This window comes from Thermobia domestica, chromosome 8 (genome assembly GCF_964235325.1).
Source record: "Thermobia domestica chromosome 8, izTheDome1.hap1.1, whole genome shotgun sequence".
In the NCBI taxonomy this organism is placed as follows: Eukaryota; Metazoa; Arthropoda; class Insecta; order Zygentoma; family Lepismatidae; genus Thermobia; species Thermobia domestica.
The window spans coordinates 39368826-39385789 of NC_137461.1; the positions used below are offsets into that span (position 1 = coordinate 39368826).

General features: G+C 35.1%; 1 protein-coding gene across 1 annotated transcript in view; it reads right to left on the bottom strand.

Annotated features, from left to right (window-relative positions):
- Positions 1-224: 224 nt before the first annotated feature.
- Positions 225-16964, bottom strand: part of LOC145692836 (uncharacterized) — a 30551-nt gene continuing 13811 nt past the window's right edge. The window contains exons 2-6 of the mRNA XM_081768337.1: positions 15780-15882; positions 10078-10211; positions 9229-9394; positions 2994-3389; positions 225-523 (exon numbers count right to left, since the gene is read on the bottom strand). Of these exons, the coding sequence (XP_081624463.1) occupies positions 495-523; positions 2994-3389; positions 9229-9394; positions 10078-10211; positions 15780-15858 (804 nt within the window). The 5' untranslated portion in view covers positions 15859-15882 and the 3' untranslated portion in view covers positions 225-494. The remainder of the gene's footprint in view (positions 524-2993; positions 3390-9228; positions 9395-10077; positions 10212-15779; positions 15883-16964) is intronic.

Sequence of the window (16964 nt, forward strand, 5' to 3'; positions counted from 1 at the left end):
AAGACTATCTAGCCTATTTTTTTCAGAGGTTGTTGGCAACACTGGCAGTAAACGACAATGTGGTTCCTGAGTGACTGACGAGTTGGAACAAGTTCGACTCGAGTACGGTCGGAACAACCGGAGTGTTGGACCAGCCGAGGGCGAACAAGAAGGGTTCTACTGTACGTATAATAATCTTACAACATATAAAGAAATTGTGTATTTTATTAACACCTTTATATCTTTTATCAAGAACAATGTACATAGTGATACTATATTACAAAACAGATTCTTAACAGAACTGCGTAACAATAACCTCCACTGTATTAACTAGACATAAAAGACGATCCAAAAGCGAATTTTTCCCTGTGGAAACGTCTTTTCGTGTTCCTTATGTCAAAGAAGTTATTAGTTAAGTTTATTACAAGTAGTGATTTGACATTTAATACAAATTTGCTGCCGTATGATATTTGCATCACTCCGTTACAGATGGAATGTTGTAAAACTAGCGGTCGTTATCTTCGTTTGAGGTCATTGTCGATTTCTGAAAAGAGAGAAAAATCAATGGGCATTGCATTATGTATAAAGATATTTTATTTATTGCTAAACTAATTTTAACAAGCATATTTGCATATACAGTAGGACATCGATAACTCGAAACTGAAGGAAATAGATGAAAATTCGGGTTATTGAGTTTTACTTTGAGAAGTCAAGGTTCAAATTATCAAGGTGACCACAACCAAAATTCGAGATACCGAGGTTCCGCTTTCCTCATGAAAAGTAACTATACATCATTTATAACTCGAAGTTTTATTCACTAAACCTCTATAACTCGAAGTTTTATTTATTAAACCTTTATAACTCGAAGTTTTATTTATTAAACCTCTATAACTCGAAGTTTTATTTATTAAACCTCTATAACTCGAAGTTTCATTTATTAAACATCTGTAACTCGTAGTTTTATTTATTAAATCTCTATAACTCGAAGTTGTATTTATTAAACCTCTATAACTCGAAGTTTTATTTATTAAACCTCTATAACTCGAAGTTTTATTCATTAAATCTCTATAACTCGATGTTTTATTTATTAAACCTCTATGAGACGAAGTTTTATTCATTAAACCTCTATAAGTTGTGAAAGTTCCTTAAATTAAATAAGATGATTAATAAAAATAAAATACTAGGCAAGAGAAAAACATAATTACAGGACAAATTAGCAACAATAGCAGTACTAACAATAATGACAATTACGTAAAAGCATAGAGCTAGGGTCTATAGCTTCGAGTTTTTGAGGTCCCATTCAAGAGAAATTCGATTTATAGATATAAACTTCGACTCGTAGAGGATCGCAGACACGAAAGTTCGAGTTACCAAGGTTTATAAACATAATTTTGAAACTCTTAAAATTCTAGTCATCACAGTTATAATTCTTAAACTTTCGACTTACAGGTTATTTTAACATTGCGTGTTACGGAAATGTAAAAAGAAAATCGATTTATTTTTTTATGTCCCACGATTATGTCGTGTGTGCTAAAGGAGAAGGTGATGATGAGACATGAATAAAATGGTGGAATGAAGAAAGTGAGAGGTAACGGGAGAACCCAGAGAAAACTCACGCACACAGTGTTTGTCCACCACAAAATCCACTTGTCGCGAGCTGGGATTGTACAGAGACCCTACGTACCAAAGGTGGACGCTCTATCACTAAGCCACCGAGGCCCTATCAAGGAATTCGAGGGTTCGAGGTCCAACTGTAACTACAAAACTGAAAGCCTTAACGTTAAATAGAAATTTGTATCTTTCCACGCACCATCGCATAATTTAACCTTTTTCGAGCGTATTATATTTCACGGGGTTGCTTCAACTCTCAAGTCTATTAAAAACAGTATTTCTTCCTGACATGATTTTGGAGGGCACTTCCTCCCCGGAGCTCTGAGAGTGCCTTTCCTTGGGGGATACCAAAATAATACGTCTCTAATATAATAATAAATAGAATAGTACCAGCAGTGCTCCCCGAATACTAATTGTGCCCCCTGCTGGCCCTGCACCTGTACATTTTTTTCAAGAAAGAAACACTGATTGAGAATAAGCCACGAACAATTTGTGAAGTGAAAGGAAACAGTCAAGGCACCATTACGAATTTACTTTTTACAATGTAAGTGCAAAAGTGGTGCAAAATTGGACCTTCAGAATCCATTCCAAACATGGAGGCATTTAGGGCATTTAAATTATATTATCAGTATTAAAAATCATTATCTCTACAAAATTCTGACGTTCTTTTCGGGAATTCCTACATTGGCTAACGCTTTTATTATTTACAAAATAATCGTGTTTTAGATTTGTTTCACGTATTTACTGCCAAATACTCTATATGCTATCACTCTGTTTAATATCTAGAGAAATATACCCTTCACATTAATCCATCCGTCTGCAGATAATGCGGTTCTGTGGCTATTTCCCGTCGCGTCGATTTCTTGTTAGTGAATTTCGTGGCTTTTCCCATAAGAAGAATATTGTCACGACTTTTGCCCTAAAAATATTGGTTTTGCAAAGTACTTGAACATTATTTGAATAACGAATAATTATTCGAACAATTATTTGAATAATGAATAATTATTCGAACAATTCTTTGAATAACGAATAATTATTCGAACGATTATTCAGTTAACGAATAGTTATTCGAACAAGTTTCACAGCACTAATATAAAGTAGGACCTTAAGGTGGAGGAGACTGGCATAGTCAAGGATATAAAGAGGGCATTACGCTAGCATGTCTGTCGCCGGTTCGAATCTTGTTCAAACTATGTTCTCTCTTGTTGTAAAAAGTAAGGTCTTCTTGTAAAGGTGACTACAATATCAGGTTAATTGGGATTGGAATAACATAAAGGAGGAGATAAAAATCGAGGTTTTATTTATGCGACCAATATTTGTGAGTTAAACATATTTAGTTAAACTGTACAAAAGTGTCTTAGAAAACTAATTTAGAGCAAATCGAAAGTAGATTCTCTTCTTACCTTCTACAGAATTATTGGAGTTCTCAAACAGATCGTTATAGTTTGTTTCTACTACTTGATCTTCAGTATTCTGTTCTGGTTCTCTCTCTTTTGTGGCTTCTTGTATTCCTTCATCTGGAATTTCTTCTTCTGTTATATCATTGTCAGTTCCTTCTTCTATTTTGTTATTATCCGTTGTTTCTTCCATTCCTGCATCTTCTGATATATGTTTCGTTACTTCACTTTCAGTTATCTCTTCAGCTACTGCATTTTCTGTTATTTCCTCCGTTGGAACATGGACAGTTGTTTCCTCTATTACAACATTTTCAGTTGTTTCTTCCGTTACTACATTTTTAGTTGTTTCCTCCGTTACTACATTTTCAATTGCTTCTTCCGTTACTGAATCTTCATTTGCATCTGTAGATAAATTTTTATCGTAAACATTAGGAAATACAAAAGAAAGAGAAATGTAAATTACTTTGATTATACAGTAGATAAATAATGTAATGAGAAATGTTTTCACTAAAATACTTTTGGGAGAACATTTTGTTTTTAGACTATTTATTCTTTTTTTTTTCTTTCTTTAGGCGTATGTCGTATTTATTGATCTAGAAAAGGCTTTTGACCGCATGAATTAGGAATTGCTGTTGTAAATTCTAAAGTGGGTTCGTAAGAAACTTATATGTGAACCAACAAGTGGGAATAGGGAAGAAAATGACAGAGGAGAGTGCAATTAGAAGGGAAGTTCAACAAGGATACGGTCTCTCGCCAATATTGTTTAATATCTATTTAGGAGAGATAGAGAAAAAGAGCCTACATAGTGAAGACGGTATTTCGGTAGGAGGTAGAATGATTAGGTATATACGGTTTGCAGATGATATGGCATTTGTTGCGGTATCTGAAAAGAAAATTAATGAGATGTTAAAAAACTTGAGGACGGACTGTGAAGAATATGGGATTAAAATAAATGTTAGTAAGACATAAGCCATGGTGATTGGAACAAAGCGATCGGTGTCAAATATAGAAGTAGAAGGGGATAGAATAGAACAGGTGACTAGTTTTTGATACTTGGGTAGTACTATTAGTGATAATATGAAGTGTGAACGTTAATTAAAAGCAAGAATAAGAATGGTGAAAAAAAGCTTTTAGGAGAAAGAACGTAGTATTGTGTAGGACATTGAATAAAGAGTTGAGAAAAAAGACTGGTAAAATGTTTTGTGTGGAGTATTTTGTACTGTATGGGTCAGAAAAATGGGCATTACGAAAAATAATGAAAAATAACTAGAAATTTTCGAAATGTGGGTGTGAAGAAGAATGGACATAATTCACTGGGTCGAGCGGAAAACGAATGAGAGGGTGTTAGAAATGATGGGAGAAAAAAACAATTTTATATATTATTAAGAAGAGGGAGAGAAACTGGTTGGAACATTCACGAAGAAGGAATTGTATCATGAGGGACGTGCTAGAGGGTATGGTGTCAGGAAAGAGAGGGAGAGAGCGAAGGAGACTACCATTAATGGGTGATATTAAAACAGCAAAATCGTACGTGAAGACGAAGAGGTTAGCGGAAGACCGTGGAGCATCGACATTTCTCAGTTGCAGCAAGTGACCTGCCAATAATGGCAGAGTTCTTACCATGATGATCAATACTTTACATTGTATATTTCTGGCCTGCGAAACTTGTTTGAAAAGAAATGTTACAATAGCTCAATATATACAAAAAAAAAAAAAAAAAAAAAAAAAAAAAAACCTGTACAAATGAAAAGCTTCAGAGGTATTTTGAAGTTAAAGTATAATAACAATCTAAAACTCCTAAGGAAACCGATTATTTCCCTACAAACAAACAACGAAAGGAGAATATATACTTGGTTATAATATAAAGAAAACCAAAAAGTATTTTAACAGTGATCTTAAGGGGTTTAAATTGAAATTCTTGACTGAGAGAATTCATAAGATTTTCGATAGATTTTTCTGCGCCGTTATCACAATATAGAATACATTATATATATATACAGTGGCGTATTTAGGGGGGGCTTCCGGACTTAAGCCCCCCCCCCCCGAAATCTTACTTACTATAGTAAAGTATATGAAATATCTTGCAGAATTTTCACATTTTCAGGCAAAGCCCCCCCTGAAAGTTAGCAAAGCCCTTCCCGAAACAAAATCGTAAATACGCCACTGTATATATATCAGTTTGTTGTGTAATCTAGTAGCAGGCTGGTAACTAAAAGATAGGCTTATAAATTGTTGCTAATCAAATCTGAATTAAAAGATATAACACTACTGCCCAACCAGTGATTTAGCTATAAAAAGAAAAAAAAAATTCCGAACGGCTACATTACAAACGGATGAAAAGCCAATTTCTTGCAGAAGCACAGAAAACAAATATTTCTAAGGTGTGTTCCGGTCCAACCAAACCACTGACTGGAATTTAGTTTTTATATTTCTAGGGTCGTACTAACCTGGTAGAGTTTCCAATTTAAAAAATCGTAAAAACAAACAAAAAGCTTTTATTTAAAAAAAATATCCAAAGAAGGAACATATTTAAAAGTTATATATATATCATTGAGCTGTCGAAAATTATATACGTTAGCTTAAAAATTCATGTATAATTTTCAAAACAATATATTTTTTACATGTAAAAATTTATGCTTACCATGACATCTATTCATGTAAAATTGATATACTGAAGTATATTCGCACCACCCTCTTCATTACGACGCTAGCAACAACATAGTACGTAATATGGTTAATAAGATAAAGATCAAAATAAGTCATTCACTTTAAAACTGATTAATGTTAAAATGAAATATTATCCAAAGATGAGGCGTAGGCTACCTATCAGGGGCGCACCCACGTGGGGGGGTCCTCTGGGTTAGGATCCCCCAAAACCTGCTAACTCGACTAATAATAATTTTACTGTCTTAATACAACTATCCTTGTTTTGCAGATAAATGATCGATGAAGCCTAAACATTTTCATCTTGCGCCTCATTTGTAGTGTTTCCTTCCTTATACAGGGTTCTACTGATTTGGAGAAATCTTTTTCACTGACTTCTCCCTGACTTTCCCTTTGGCAGGAAATTCCCTGACTTTCATGACAGGTGTCGGATGACGTTGACATATAAATAAAGAAGAATATTTATTATTAAGAGGTAAATAGTAATCAATTCCACCTACCTCCCATAAAAGTTTGAGCAACATCTCACACTGTGATCATTAATATCTACCCACAAACAAAATTGCACGTAGAAGAAAATAGAACAGCAATAAAAATCAAATAGGTATTATATAAAGGTAACCAAGAAAGTTCTGTCGCTTTTTGTGGATGTCTGTATTCAATTGGCCCTCACACCGTGAGTTGAATGCGAATGGAGGTAAGGTGAGGATTAGTTCTTAGTGTAGGTATAGCCAACATACTACCTGGTTGTAGCAGTTCAGTTACACCGTGAACTTGCGTAAGAACAGAGTGAACATAGGACCTCCACACAGCGTCGTAAGAGCATGCATGCTATACGAGTTCAAACTGGTATAAAACGCCGCTGAAGCAGGGCGGAAGATATATCAGGCCTTTGGCGAAGGTGTCGTGAGTACACGAACAAGTTTAAGGACGGTGAAGAAACACTCGAAGAATCACCACATGCCGGAAGATCAACACATGTACAAAATGAAGATCAGCAGGCAGCAATTGAGTCAAACAGTGGCAAGATATGTCAGGAAATAAGACTAAAATTCACTGTGAGTGGAGAAACCATTCGTCAAAACCCTCATCAACTTGGGAAGCACTACAAGTTGGGTCGATGGGTCTCACATGATTTGACTCCGGGCCAGAAGGAACGCAAGCAGACACCTGTGTTTCTTTGCTGTCTCGTCTGAGGATGGAGCTACTTTTGGACAGGGTGTTGACATGTGATGAGAAGTGAGTCCTATACGAAGCTTCATGGCGCCGTCATCATTGGTTAGCAATCCATGAACCGGTTCCGAAACAGCCGAAACCAGCACTGTACTAGAAGAAGCTTCAGTATATCGGGAACTGCTCGCGGTATCGTGCATCGGGAACTGTTACCAGCTGGTCACAGCATCAATTCAACTGTGTACTGTCAGCAGTTGAGCCGTGTTCAAGAAATACTCAAAACTCTGGAGCTACCACTTCCGAGTTGCAAAAGGGTCCTATTGTCACAGGATAACGCTAAGTCACATGTGATTAGGATGACCCGGGACACTATTCTACGCCTTGGATTGGAAACACTATTGCATCCGCCATTCTCCTCGGACGTTGCACCACCCGATTATCACCTGTTCCATTGCTTGGATAATTACTTTAGGGGACGCCAGTTCAAATCCCTCGCAGAGGAGCACGATGCACTTGGTACCTTGTTCGTTTCACGGCTCACCAAGTTCTACAACGTTGGCAGAAGATCGTCGATGCTGGTGGGGATTGTTTTTGATCTTCCAGGTACGTCGTGGGTGACATATCGGTGTTCGAAGGTGGTGGATGAACAAGCGACAGAACTTTCTTGGTTATCTTTATAATGGTCGGCTACGCTGAAATTGGTATACGCAATTAATGTTAGAAAAAAATATATTTTATAAAATTTTCCTGACTTTCCTTGATTTCCAGTCTTTTTTTCCTGTGCTTTCCTGAGTTGCACCGTTTTTTCTGAGTTTTCCCTTACTTCCCTGACCTAACTATTACTTATCGTTTTTCCTCCCAACAACAAAAATTTTAGGTGCGTACGTGGTACTTGTATCTGATACTCAGTAGATAGGTCAAGTCGAGCTAAACAAAATTACTTGCTTAAAGACAGAACTCTGATGCTTGGGAGAAAATCGAAAAAAAAAAATGATTTTTTATGTCAATAAAAAGTGTATCATTTTATGTCAGTCTGAAGTAGTTGAAAGTTTTTTTTTCTACCGAGAAAGATTATTAATTTCAGAACTGAATATGAAAAATACATACTATTAACCAGTAGATTTTATAGGGTGTCCCGATAAAACCTCTCACATTTTAAAGGCTAATAAAACAACAACAACAACAAAAAGTATTGCAGATATAAATTTGTTTATTTGAAAATATAAAATATTATTGATAACAGTTTGTAATTACTTGGTTCTGTTTTGAATTACTCTGTTCTCTTGTATCTTGAAATGACACATCAATTGGCAATTCAGTTATTGTCAATAATACCCAATTATCCTGTCCTTCTCGGGTTCGATTCCCGGTGGGGACACTCGATCGAAAAAGTGTAAAAGCATTTTGAGGCCAGCCATTCTGAGTGAGTTTTTTCTGGATTTTTCTCAATCACACCTCGCAAATGTCGGGATTGCACCCAACATATAGGTCCCAGTCCGCTTCTTTCGTTTCCTAGAATAGTGTGTTCGCCGAGGGACGTCATCCCTCATATGTGAGGACGTAACATGTTTATAGATGCAGAGAGCTCAGAAATCTAAATCCTAAATTCTTTACCCTCCCATTTATCTGCTGTAGTAAGGCGAGAAGAGTGGTCGTCCCATCCGCTCACCATTCTCATGTTCTGTTTTTGAGTCATCATTATGGTTTGGTTTGTAGCTCATCGCACGTATGTAGTCGAAATGTTTTTCAAAAGCACCAGTTCTGTGATTACAAAGAGCTTCTCGTTTAAAGTTTACTATTCCACGTAAGACTAACTTGCAGTGGATCGAGAATTTCCGAACAACGGGCTCAACGTTAAAGAAAGAAAAAAATGTAGCTAGAATATTGAGCAATTACAAACTGTAGCCTTCAGAAATCGTCTTCAGGTTGTATTGTCAATCGTTTAATTTCAAATCCGAACAAAACGATGACAAACTCGTTTAAATACCCTTTTATATTTATGAATAAACACATTGCAACCTGCAATGTTCTTTTGTTTTATGAAATGAAATCTTAAAGTTTTACGTCCCACGTTTATGCCGTGTAAGATAAAGGAAATGGTGATGATGACAAATGAATAATATAGTGGAATGAAGAAAGTGGGAGGAAACGGGAAAAACTCAAGAAAACCAACGCACACGATGTTTGTTCACAAAGTCCACTAGGCGCGAGCTGGGATCGAACCAGGGACTTGACGCACCAGAGGTGAATGCTCTACCACTGAGCCACCGCGGCCCCTTTTTTTGTTTTATTAGCCTTTTAAAATACTTTGTATGTAAGATCATATTTGGTCCACCCTGTATTTATTGTATTTAACGCATGTAATGATTGGTAGTTCTAAACAAATTGCAAATTAGACACTAACCTCCTACTCGAATAAAAATTTTCTCCACATCTTCTTCACTGGCTAAGGCAGCACCTTTGAATTTGCAATAATAAAAGCCTGTATCTCGACGATCAGCGTTTGCAATAGTTAAAAGAGATACATACGAATCTATTCCATGTAGATCTTGTATTACGATCGAAGATTTCTGTAAATAGAAGGAACAAAGAACAATTATATTGTTTTAATTTGGTTCGTGGTTTTAGTACTATTATTCAGCTTTGAGCTTATAATAGCAGTGGTTCCCAACGTGCATGGGAGGGGGGGGGGACGAATGGAGAGCAAGCAATGGGGCGCAAGTTACTGACAGAAATATTACGACTGTTGTAACAAGGAGGTGTTAAATTAAATACCACAGAACTGTAGTTCCAGTTAGTATTCATAGGTTTCCTTAAGAAAATTTCACTTAAATAGATTGTTAAAGAGATTAATAGTTTTAGGATGTTGACTCTGATTTGTATTATGTTTATAATAATAATAATAATAATAATAATAAATCAACATTTGCGTTTGTCCTATTGCTTAAGTTTTCGTCCAATCCGTGCGCCTCCCTAGGCCTGAGCCTAGCGGCCTATTGATAAATCCAGCCCTGTATATCCATATATCCGGACCTTAAAGACAGAGGGGAATAAGTCATTATTTTCTGAAAATGGGTTATTGCCAGATTTGAAACGCATATTATGATATCTCTTCAATAAAATTCGATATAAGTCCGAAGGCACTTAAAGGCAAAAACAAGTAAGTCACTGTTTTCTGTCTCTCCTGAAAATTTAATAAAAATGACTTACTCCCCTCTGCGTTTAAGGTCCAGATATATTAAATTTAACTTACCGAGTTCTGTCGATCATAAGAGGGGTAGGACCATTCTGCTGGTGCGGGACTATCACATAGTAACATCATAGTTTCATGTTCTTGAATGGCCTGTGGTCGACTGTTCAGAACGTAAATTTTAGGGTTGGTGAATCCTAAAATAAGAAGGAAAGAAAAAATGAAAAGTTAAATGTGCTTATTAGTGTTACACTTTTCATATTTGAAAAAAAGAAATACGTATTATAATAATCAAACACTAAAATACTAACATTTCTATGTGTTGTAATTTTCTAAGTTTCGAAGATTACATAGCAGAAGTACTGATTGTTTTGCGGATGGTACCTGTTCTCATTCATCATACTCATGTAAACCCATGACCATTGGGGGATCTAGGAACGGGCTTAAGCCCCCCAGTTTTTAAGTGACAAAAATAATTTAAGCTATTATTTATATATTTTTGAAAGTTTACAGTAAGCTCATGATTCTATACCTATCATAGTCTAGGTTTTGGCTGGTCCACTCAGTTTTGCCATCTGCCATTGTCCATGACGTAAAAGTTGATTTCAAGACTTATTGTATTATCTATGTGTAAGTCGTAATTTTTTCAATATAATAATAATAATAATAATAATAATAATAATAATAATAATAATAATAATAATAATAATAATAATAATAATAATAATAATAATAATAATAATAATAATAGTTGAAATACGAAAGTGGTATATCCATGACTTCCGTTTACAATAGAAGCAATAAGAACCTGTAGAAGGGGGCACGATGGCTTAATTCTGGCGCGCGGGGTTTCTGGTTCGATACCGGAGTAAGTAAGCTTGTAGTGGACAATATCGTGTCCGTAGATTTTCTCGGCGTACTCCCGCTTCCTTCCACATTATCATTTCAATAATTCTTCCATCATAATTCACTGGCTGTGTCATTGTCTTTCTTAGCCCAATGAGCATAATGATGGGACATTCAACTGAAATTTTTCATTTCGTTTTAATTTGAGACAATGTATCTACTGCAATGAAGTATCTATTATGGTTTTTCTTCTATAGGCCCCTAGTGATCATCATTTGAAACCGGAATTCCTTGATTTTTACCACTTCTGATTTGAATACAGGGTTGAGAAAGGAGAAAGAATTTACTCTTGCGACACTTGATCTATATACAGGGTGTTTCTAAACAACACCGATAACGTTTGGTAGGTGATCCCTGACACCAAGATAAGACAAAAAGTACAGACCAACCTAGGTGCACAAGTGCTTCCTTTCGGAGTTAGAGGCTGCCGAAAACATGAAAAAAAAAAAAGAACTTTAAAAGTCCATAGTTCCAAAACTGTGGGACCTACCGTAGTCGGGTCAAGATTTCACTTAGCAATTACTATGTGCGCTATCCAAAAATCCATGTTTCAGAATCCTAAGGTACTCGTGCAACAATTTTTATACAAGGAGTTTGGTTATGGACATATAATTTGAAGTACTCACCAACTATCTCTCTCTCTCTCTCTCTCTCTCTCTCTCTCTCTCTCTCTCTCTCTCTCTCTATATATATATATATATATATATATATATATATATATATATATATATATATATATATATATATATATATATATATATATATATATATATTTTGCGAAAGTACCGCAGGATTGTGAAACTTGGATATTTGGATAGGACATATACCAATTCCTGAGGAAATTCTTGACCAGTCTAAGATATGTCCCACAGTTTTGGAGCTATGGACCTTTAAAGTTTATTTTGTCATGTTTTCGGCAGTCTATAACTCTGAAAGGAAGCCTTTGTGCATCCATGTTGGTCTATACTTATTGTCTTATCTTGGTGTCAGGAATCGCCTCCCAAACGCTGTCAGTGTTGTTTTGAAATACTCTGTATATTAAAAATATCGTGTCTTGCTATCTTTTACCGTTGTCTACTCTGTTACACGTTGACAGACGGACGATCGTAGCCGTCTTACGTTAGAGGATTTCTCATACTTGCCGACAAAATAGTTTGAAAGTCTAAAACAAGTAGCACTGTCAACGTGTACCCCACGTGAAGGACTTTGGTTTGGTCATTCCGTAAACCAAACTTTTTAATAAACTAAATTTTACCGGACCTCAGCCACGAAGTGCCTCGGCTCGCCTTGTATATGGTACTTTATTTCTCGATAACTACTGGCCGGATCTGAACGATATTTAGTGCTCAAGTAGTCCATAATTTGAGGAATAAAGATCCTTTATTTGGTGGCCGAGATCAGCCAGGGACAGGCTCGGCTCAACACAACAGAGGGTGTGTCCAGAGCTTTGCACGCCGGGAGCTACTGAGTTCGATTTACCTCAGTTTGTTATTCTGTTAGACCTCGAAGAGATTATGAAAAATACACATTATTAAGTAGTAGCAGTGTGTACCTACTAAGTAGCAGATTGTATCTTTTAAATAGCAGGCTGTATCTTTTAAGTAGCAGGTTGTATCTATTAAATAGCCAATTCTATTTTAAGTAGCAAATTGTATCTGTTATGTAGCACATTGTATCTATTAAATAGTAGATTGTATCTTTAAGTAGCAGATTGTATTTTTTAAGTAGCAGATTGTATCTACTATGTAACAGATTGTGTTTATTAAGTAATAGGCTACTTTCTAAGTAGCAGATTGTATGTATTAAGTAGTAGACTATCTTTTAAGAAGAAGATTGCATTTTTAAGTAGCAGATTGTATCTTTTAAGTAGCAGATTATACCTACTAAGTAGCAGATTGTATTTATTAAGTGGCAGACTATTTTTAAGTATCATATTGTATCTATTAAGTAATAGATTATATTTAAGAAGCAGATTGTATCTTTTAATTAACAGATTGTATCTATTAAGTAGCTGATTGTATCTTTTAAGTAGCAGATTACATATATCAAGTAGCAGATTATATGTATTAAGCAGCAGATTTTCCCCATAAGAATAATGCCTATACTGCTATTAGTGACACTCATAATTCTAACACAGATACACATACTACAGGACATATAAAAAAAAAAGACTTTACAACTTTGCAAACTTATATTGATTGATTTATTTATCTTACACACATGGTTTTGGTGTTGTAGCAAAATACATAAAGTTTTGACTCACGTAGTACACTAGTTCAGAAACAAGCCACCGCAAGCGCTAGCGGCAGTTGCAGCAAAGATGGCTGCCCTTACTGGTCCCGAAAAAAGACTGGAATATTGATGTCGTCATTTCCTTCCCGTTACCATGGTGATCGCCATGTTTTTTTTCTATACAAACGCGTGAAGCTAATGCAGCTAAAGAACTTATTTCTTAAAGCTCCACATCCCTAAGTAATAAGGTAGAAATCGAATAGTTAATGTAAGCACAATTATCATGTAATCCACCATAAGAAGCAATTGTACGCAATATAAACTCCCTAACGTGTAGATTGGCAAACTGTTGGCACAGAGAAAGCTGTAAAAATATATTATTTTTAAAAAAGAAAAAAAGTCTTTTAGAATAATATTAATTCTATTGGGGCATTTATACCTCTAATGTCTACTGTTTATAATGGGAGTGCACAATATTATTTCTAAGTATACATTACAAAAAAAAGAAAAGGCTAGCCTTTAGAAATATTCAATCCAGACCATCAGTGGATATAGGTAACATCTTTTCTTATATTCTCTATCAAATTTTTTAAAAAAAATAGAAAATGTACAATAATTACACATCCAATTATGAATGGTTCAGTATATATTTTAAACAACTGTTAAACAATAATCCTGTTCAAATTTGCAATAGTATATCATACTCATATTACTGAATCAAAAATTTTCGGGAATTATTTAAAGTTAATATCTGATTATGAACAGGGTGAGTACACTTTAAGATTTAATTTAAACTGAAAATATAGAAATTCTCAAAATATACATCAGAGGGAAAATTTCACAAGACTATGAACTCGCTAATTTCAGTCTCAATGCTTGTCATGCACGTAACATTATTTAACATATTTCTTTTCTAATTACTTTTTCTAGCCTTTTTTTTCAGTTTCAATCATTATAAATATTTAAAAAGAAACATAAGTATTTGTTCCGCTCTAATGTTTGCAGTTCCGAAATATTTCATCACTGTTTTCGTTTTGCACATAGGTTCTTTAGATATTTACGCTACTTGTTGATTTAGAAAATAAAATGGCGACCACCATGGCAACGAGAAGGATGTGACGTCACACTATTTCAGTCTATTATAGCTGTGTGTTTTGGTTTGAAGAATCCAGGTCTGACACAACTATGCAACGTAATTTAGTACAAAATATGGTCAAGATCCTCCCAGTAGGCCTACATTTAATCAGTTGCATAAGTGTTCTATTGACGTTCAGTAAGACACAACGAATCTTCAGATTGTTTGTAGAGCAAGTGAGACAAGGCTTTATGAACAGTCCTACAAAAGCCACCCGGCTGCGTGCTTCTCGATAGCTGGTCGTCCAAAAACATGGCAGTTTGGCGTGTGTTGAGGAAACGGTTGCATCTCAAACCATACAAATTACAAATGGCGCAAGAATTAAAAGACACTGATAGAATTGTTCGTAAGGAATTTTGTGTGGAAATCGAGAAATCGACATCAGATTGGGTGTGTGCAGCATCACCAATGGAAAACACATTGAACCTCTTTATGTATAAGGTTATATATAAAAAAGCGATGCATTTTGCTTTTAAAAATGACACCAAAACCATGTCTGTAAGCTAAATAAGTAAATAAATAAATAAATAAATAAATAAATAAATAAATAAATAAATATGAGTTTTGAAAGCTGTAAAGTCCTTTTTGATACAATATGTATTGTAATCTAAGTACCGAACCTAAAACCGAATTTTAGCGTTAAGTATTGAGTTGATTTTGAGTTTAGCATATTTGAGACGTTAACCTACAGCAGCGTTTCCCTACCTTTTTCAACTTGCGGCACACTACGGGTGTTATTTGGATTCTCGCGGCATACTTATAGATATTATAATTTGTAAATATGAAACACAGTGATTTTTTGTCTGTGATTATTGATCTCCTTCTCACAGAAAAGAAAGCTCTATCACTGGTTTTCAACCCGTGGTAAATCGTTATGCTTATTTTTTTATTCTAATTTAAAAATAGAAAATTGCAATGAAATATTGGACTCAGGTTTTTAAAAATACGCTTTCTTTTTAAAAACTGTATCCAACCTTTTACTAAGAAGGAAGATCACTAAATAACCAACCAACAAACAAATCGCTTTTACTTTTAAAACACAAATGTAGGTAATTTGTCGAAAGGATTGAATGATATTTTAAATTTTCAAGTTATGAAATAGTCTGCAACAATAAAGAAGCAATAATGGTCATAACAATGATAACAAATAGTTTTTTCAACATTAGAAATATACAGAATAGTAACCCGGTATAAAACTTAAAATCGTAGATTCATAGTAGAGTTTCATAGTAATGTGAAACACAAATATACATTTTTCCTCACGTTTTGCAATTTGATTGCTATAAAATTAATAATTTTGTTTCGGCACACCAGCGGCCCATTCACAGCACATCAGTGTGCCGCGGCACACCAGTTGGGAAACGCTGACCTACAGCTTAACGTGGGATCCTACCCACACTAACTCCTGCCGGGAATCGAACCCGGGTCTCACACGCAATCATAAAAAAAAAACAATTAAAGCTTTAATAAACCTAAACTAATTTGTACTTACCATGTCGAGATGGAAACGAAGATGATAGTCGTAATAAACTGAGAAGAAATACCACTCCCATAAAAGCGTTTGGAGACATCTTGAGGAAATTTAAGTAATGAATCTGAAACATAATTCACAACATTATTTGCATCATTCCAGCTGTGAAGCCTTAAGATTGTCAATAATATTTCAATGAGTAACTACTAAGCTACCGTAATCTCGTTGTTATTAAATTTTTAGCGTTCAGTTAATTCAATAAATACTATTTATACGAGGGACGTGGAAAATAAAGAACACATTTCAAGGAAAAGGAAACAACATTTACATTTCGACATGCTCCTCTGCTACATTTATACATTTATTTCATTGTTTAAACAATTCCTTCAAGGGTTAGACAAATAGACATAAGGAAGATTTATGCCTGAACCATTCTACGACAGTTTGTTTCATTTCGTTATCAAGGCTGAAATGCTAACCTCTGAGAAACTCTTTAATGGGTCTGAGTCCATTATCATCATAGGTATTCTGCCGTTATTGCTGCAACTGAGAAACAACCATGCTCTACAGTCTTTCGCTAACCTCTTTGTTTTCACGTACGGTTATTCTGTTTTGATAGCATCCATTGATTGTAATCTCCTTCGCCCCTTCCCTCTCTTTCCTTCCACCTTACCTTTTAGCACGTCCCTCATAATACTAAAACTGTTCTTTTCTCCCCAATCATTTCTAACACCCTCGACCCAGTGAATTCTTTCCATTCTTCTTCACACCCACATTTCGAAGACTTCCAATCCTTTTTCATCGTATTTGTGTAATGTCCATGTTTCAGTTTAAGTCCAAACAGGTTAAAATCACTCGAAGCGAGATGCAGGGTACTAGTGGAAAGCGGATACCTGTCATCGTACTCAACCTGAAGCAACTTCGTGGAAAGGCAAATGCTCATGGATGGCTGTGGTCACCGTTTCCAGAAAAAGATTAATATATTTTGCAACGGTATCGATCCGATCAATTTATTAGGTAACATAAAAATAAGCTAAGAAAGGAGGAAACTTATTGAAAAGTGACCTGTATATATTTTTTTAAAATTGTTATTTAAAATAACGTTTAAAATAGGAATTATTCTAATTTTAAAATGATTTTGAGTACAGATAAGTGATCTTACATACAATATACATTTAGGCTTACTCTTTTTTAATAAACAAAAGT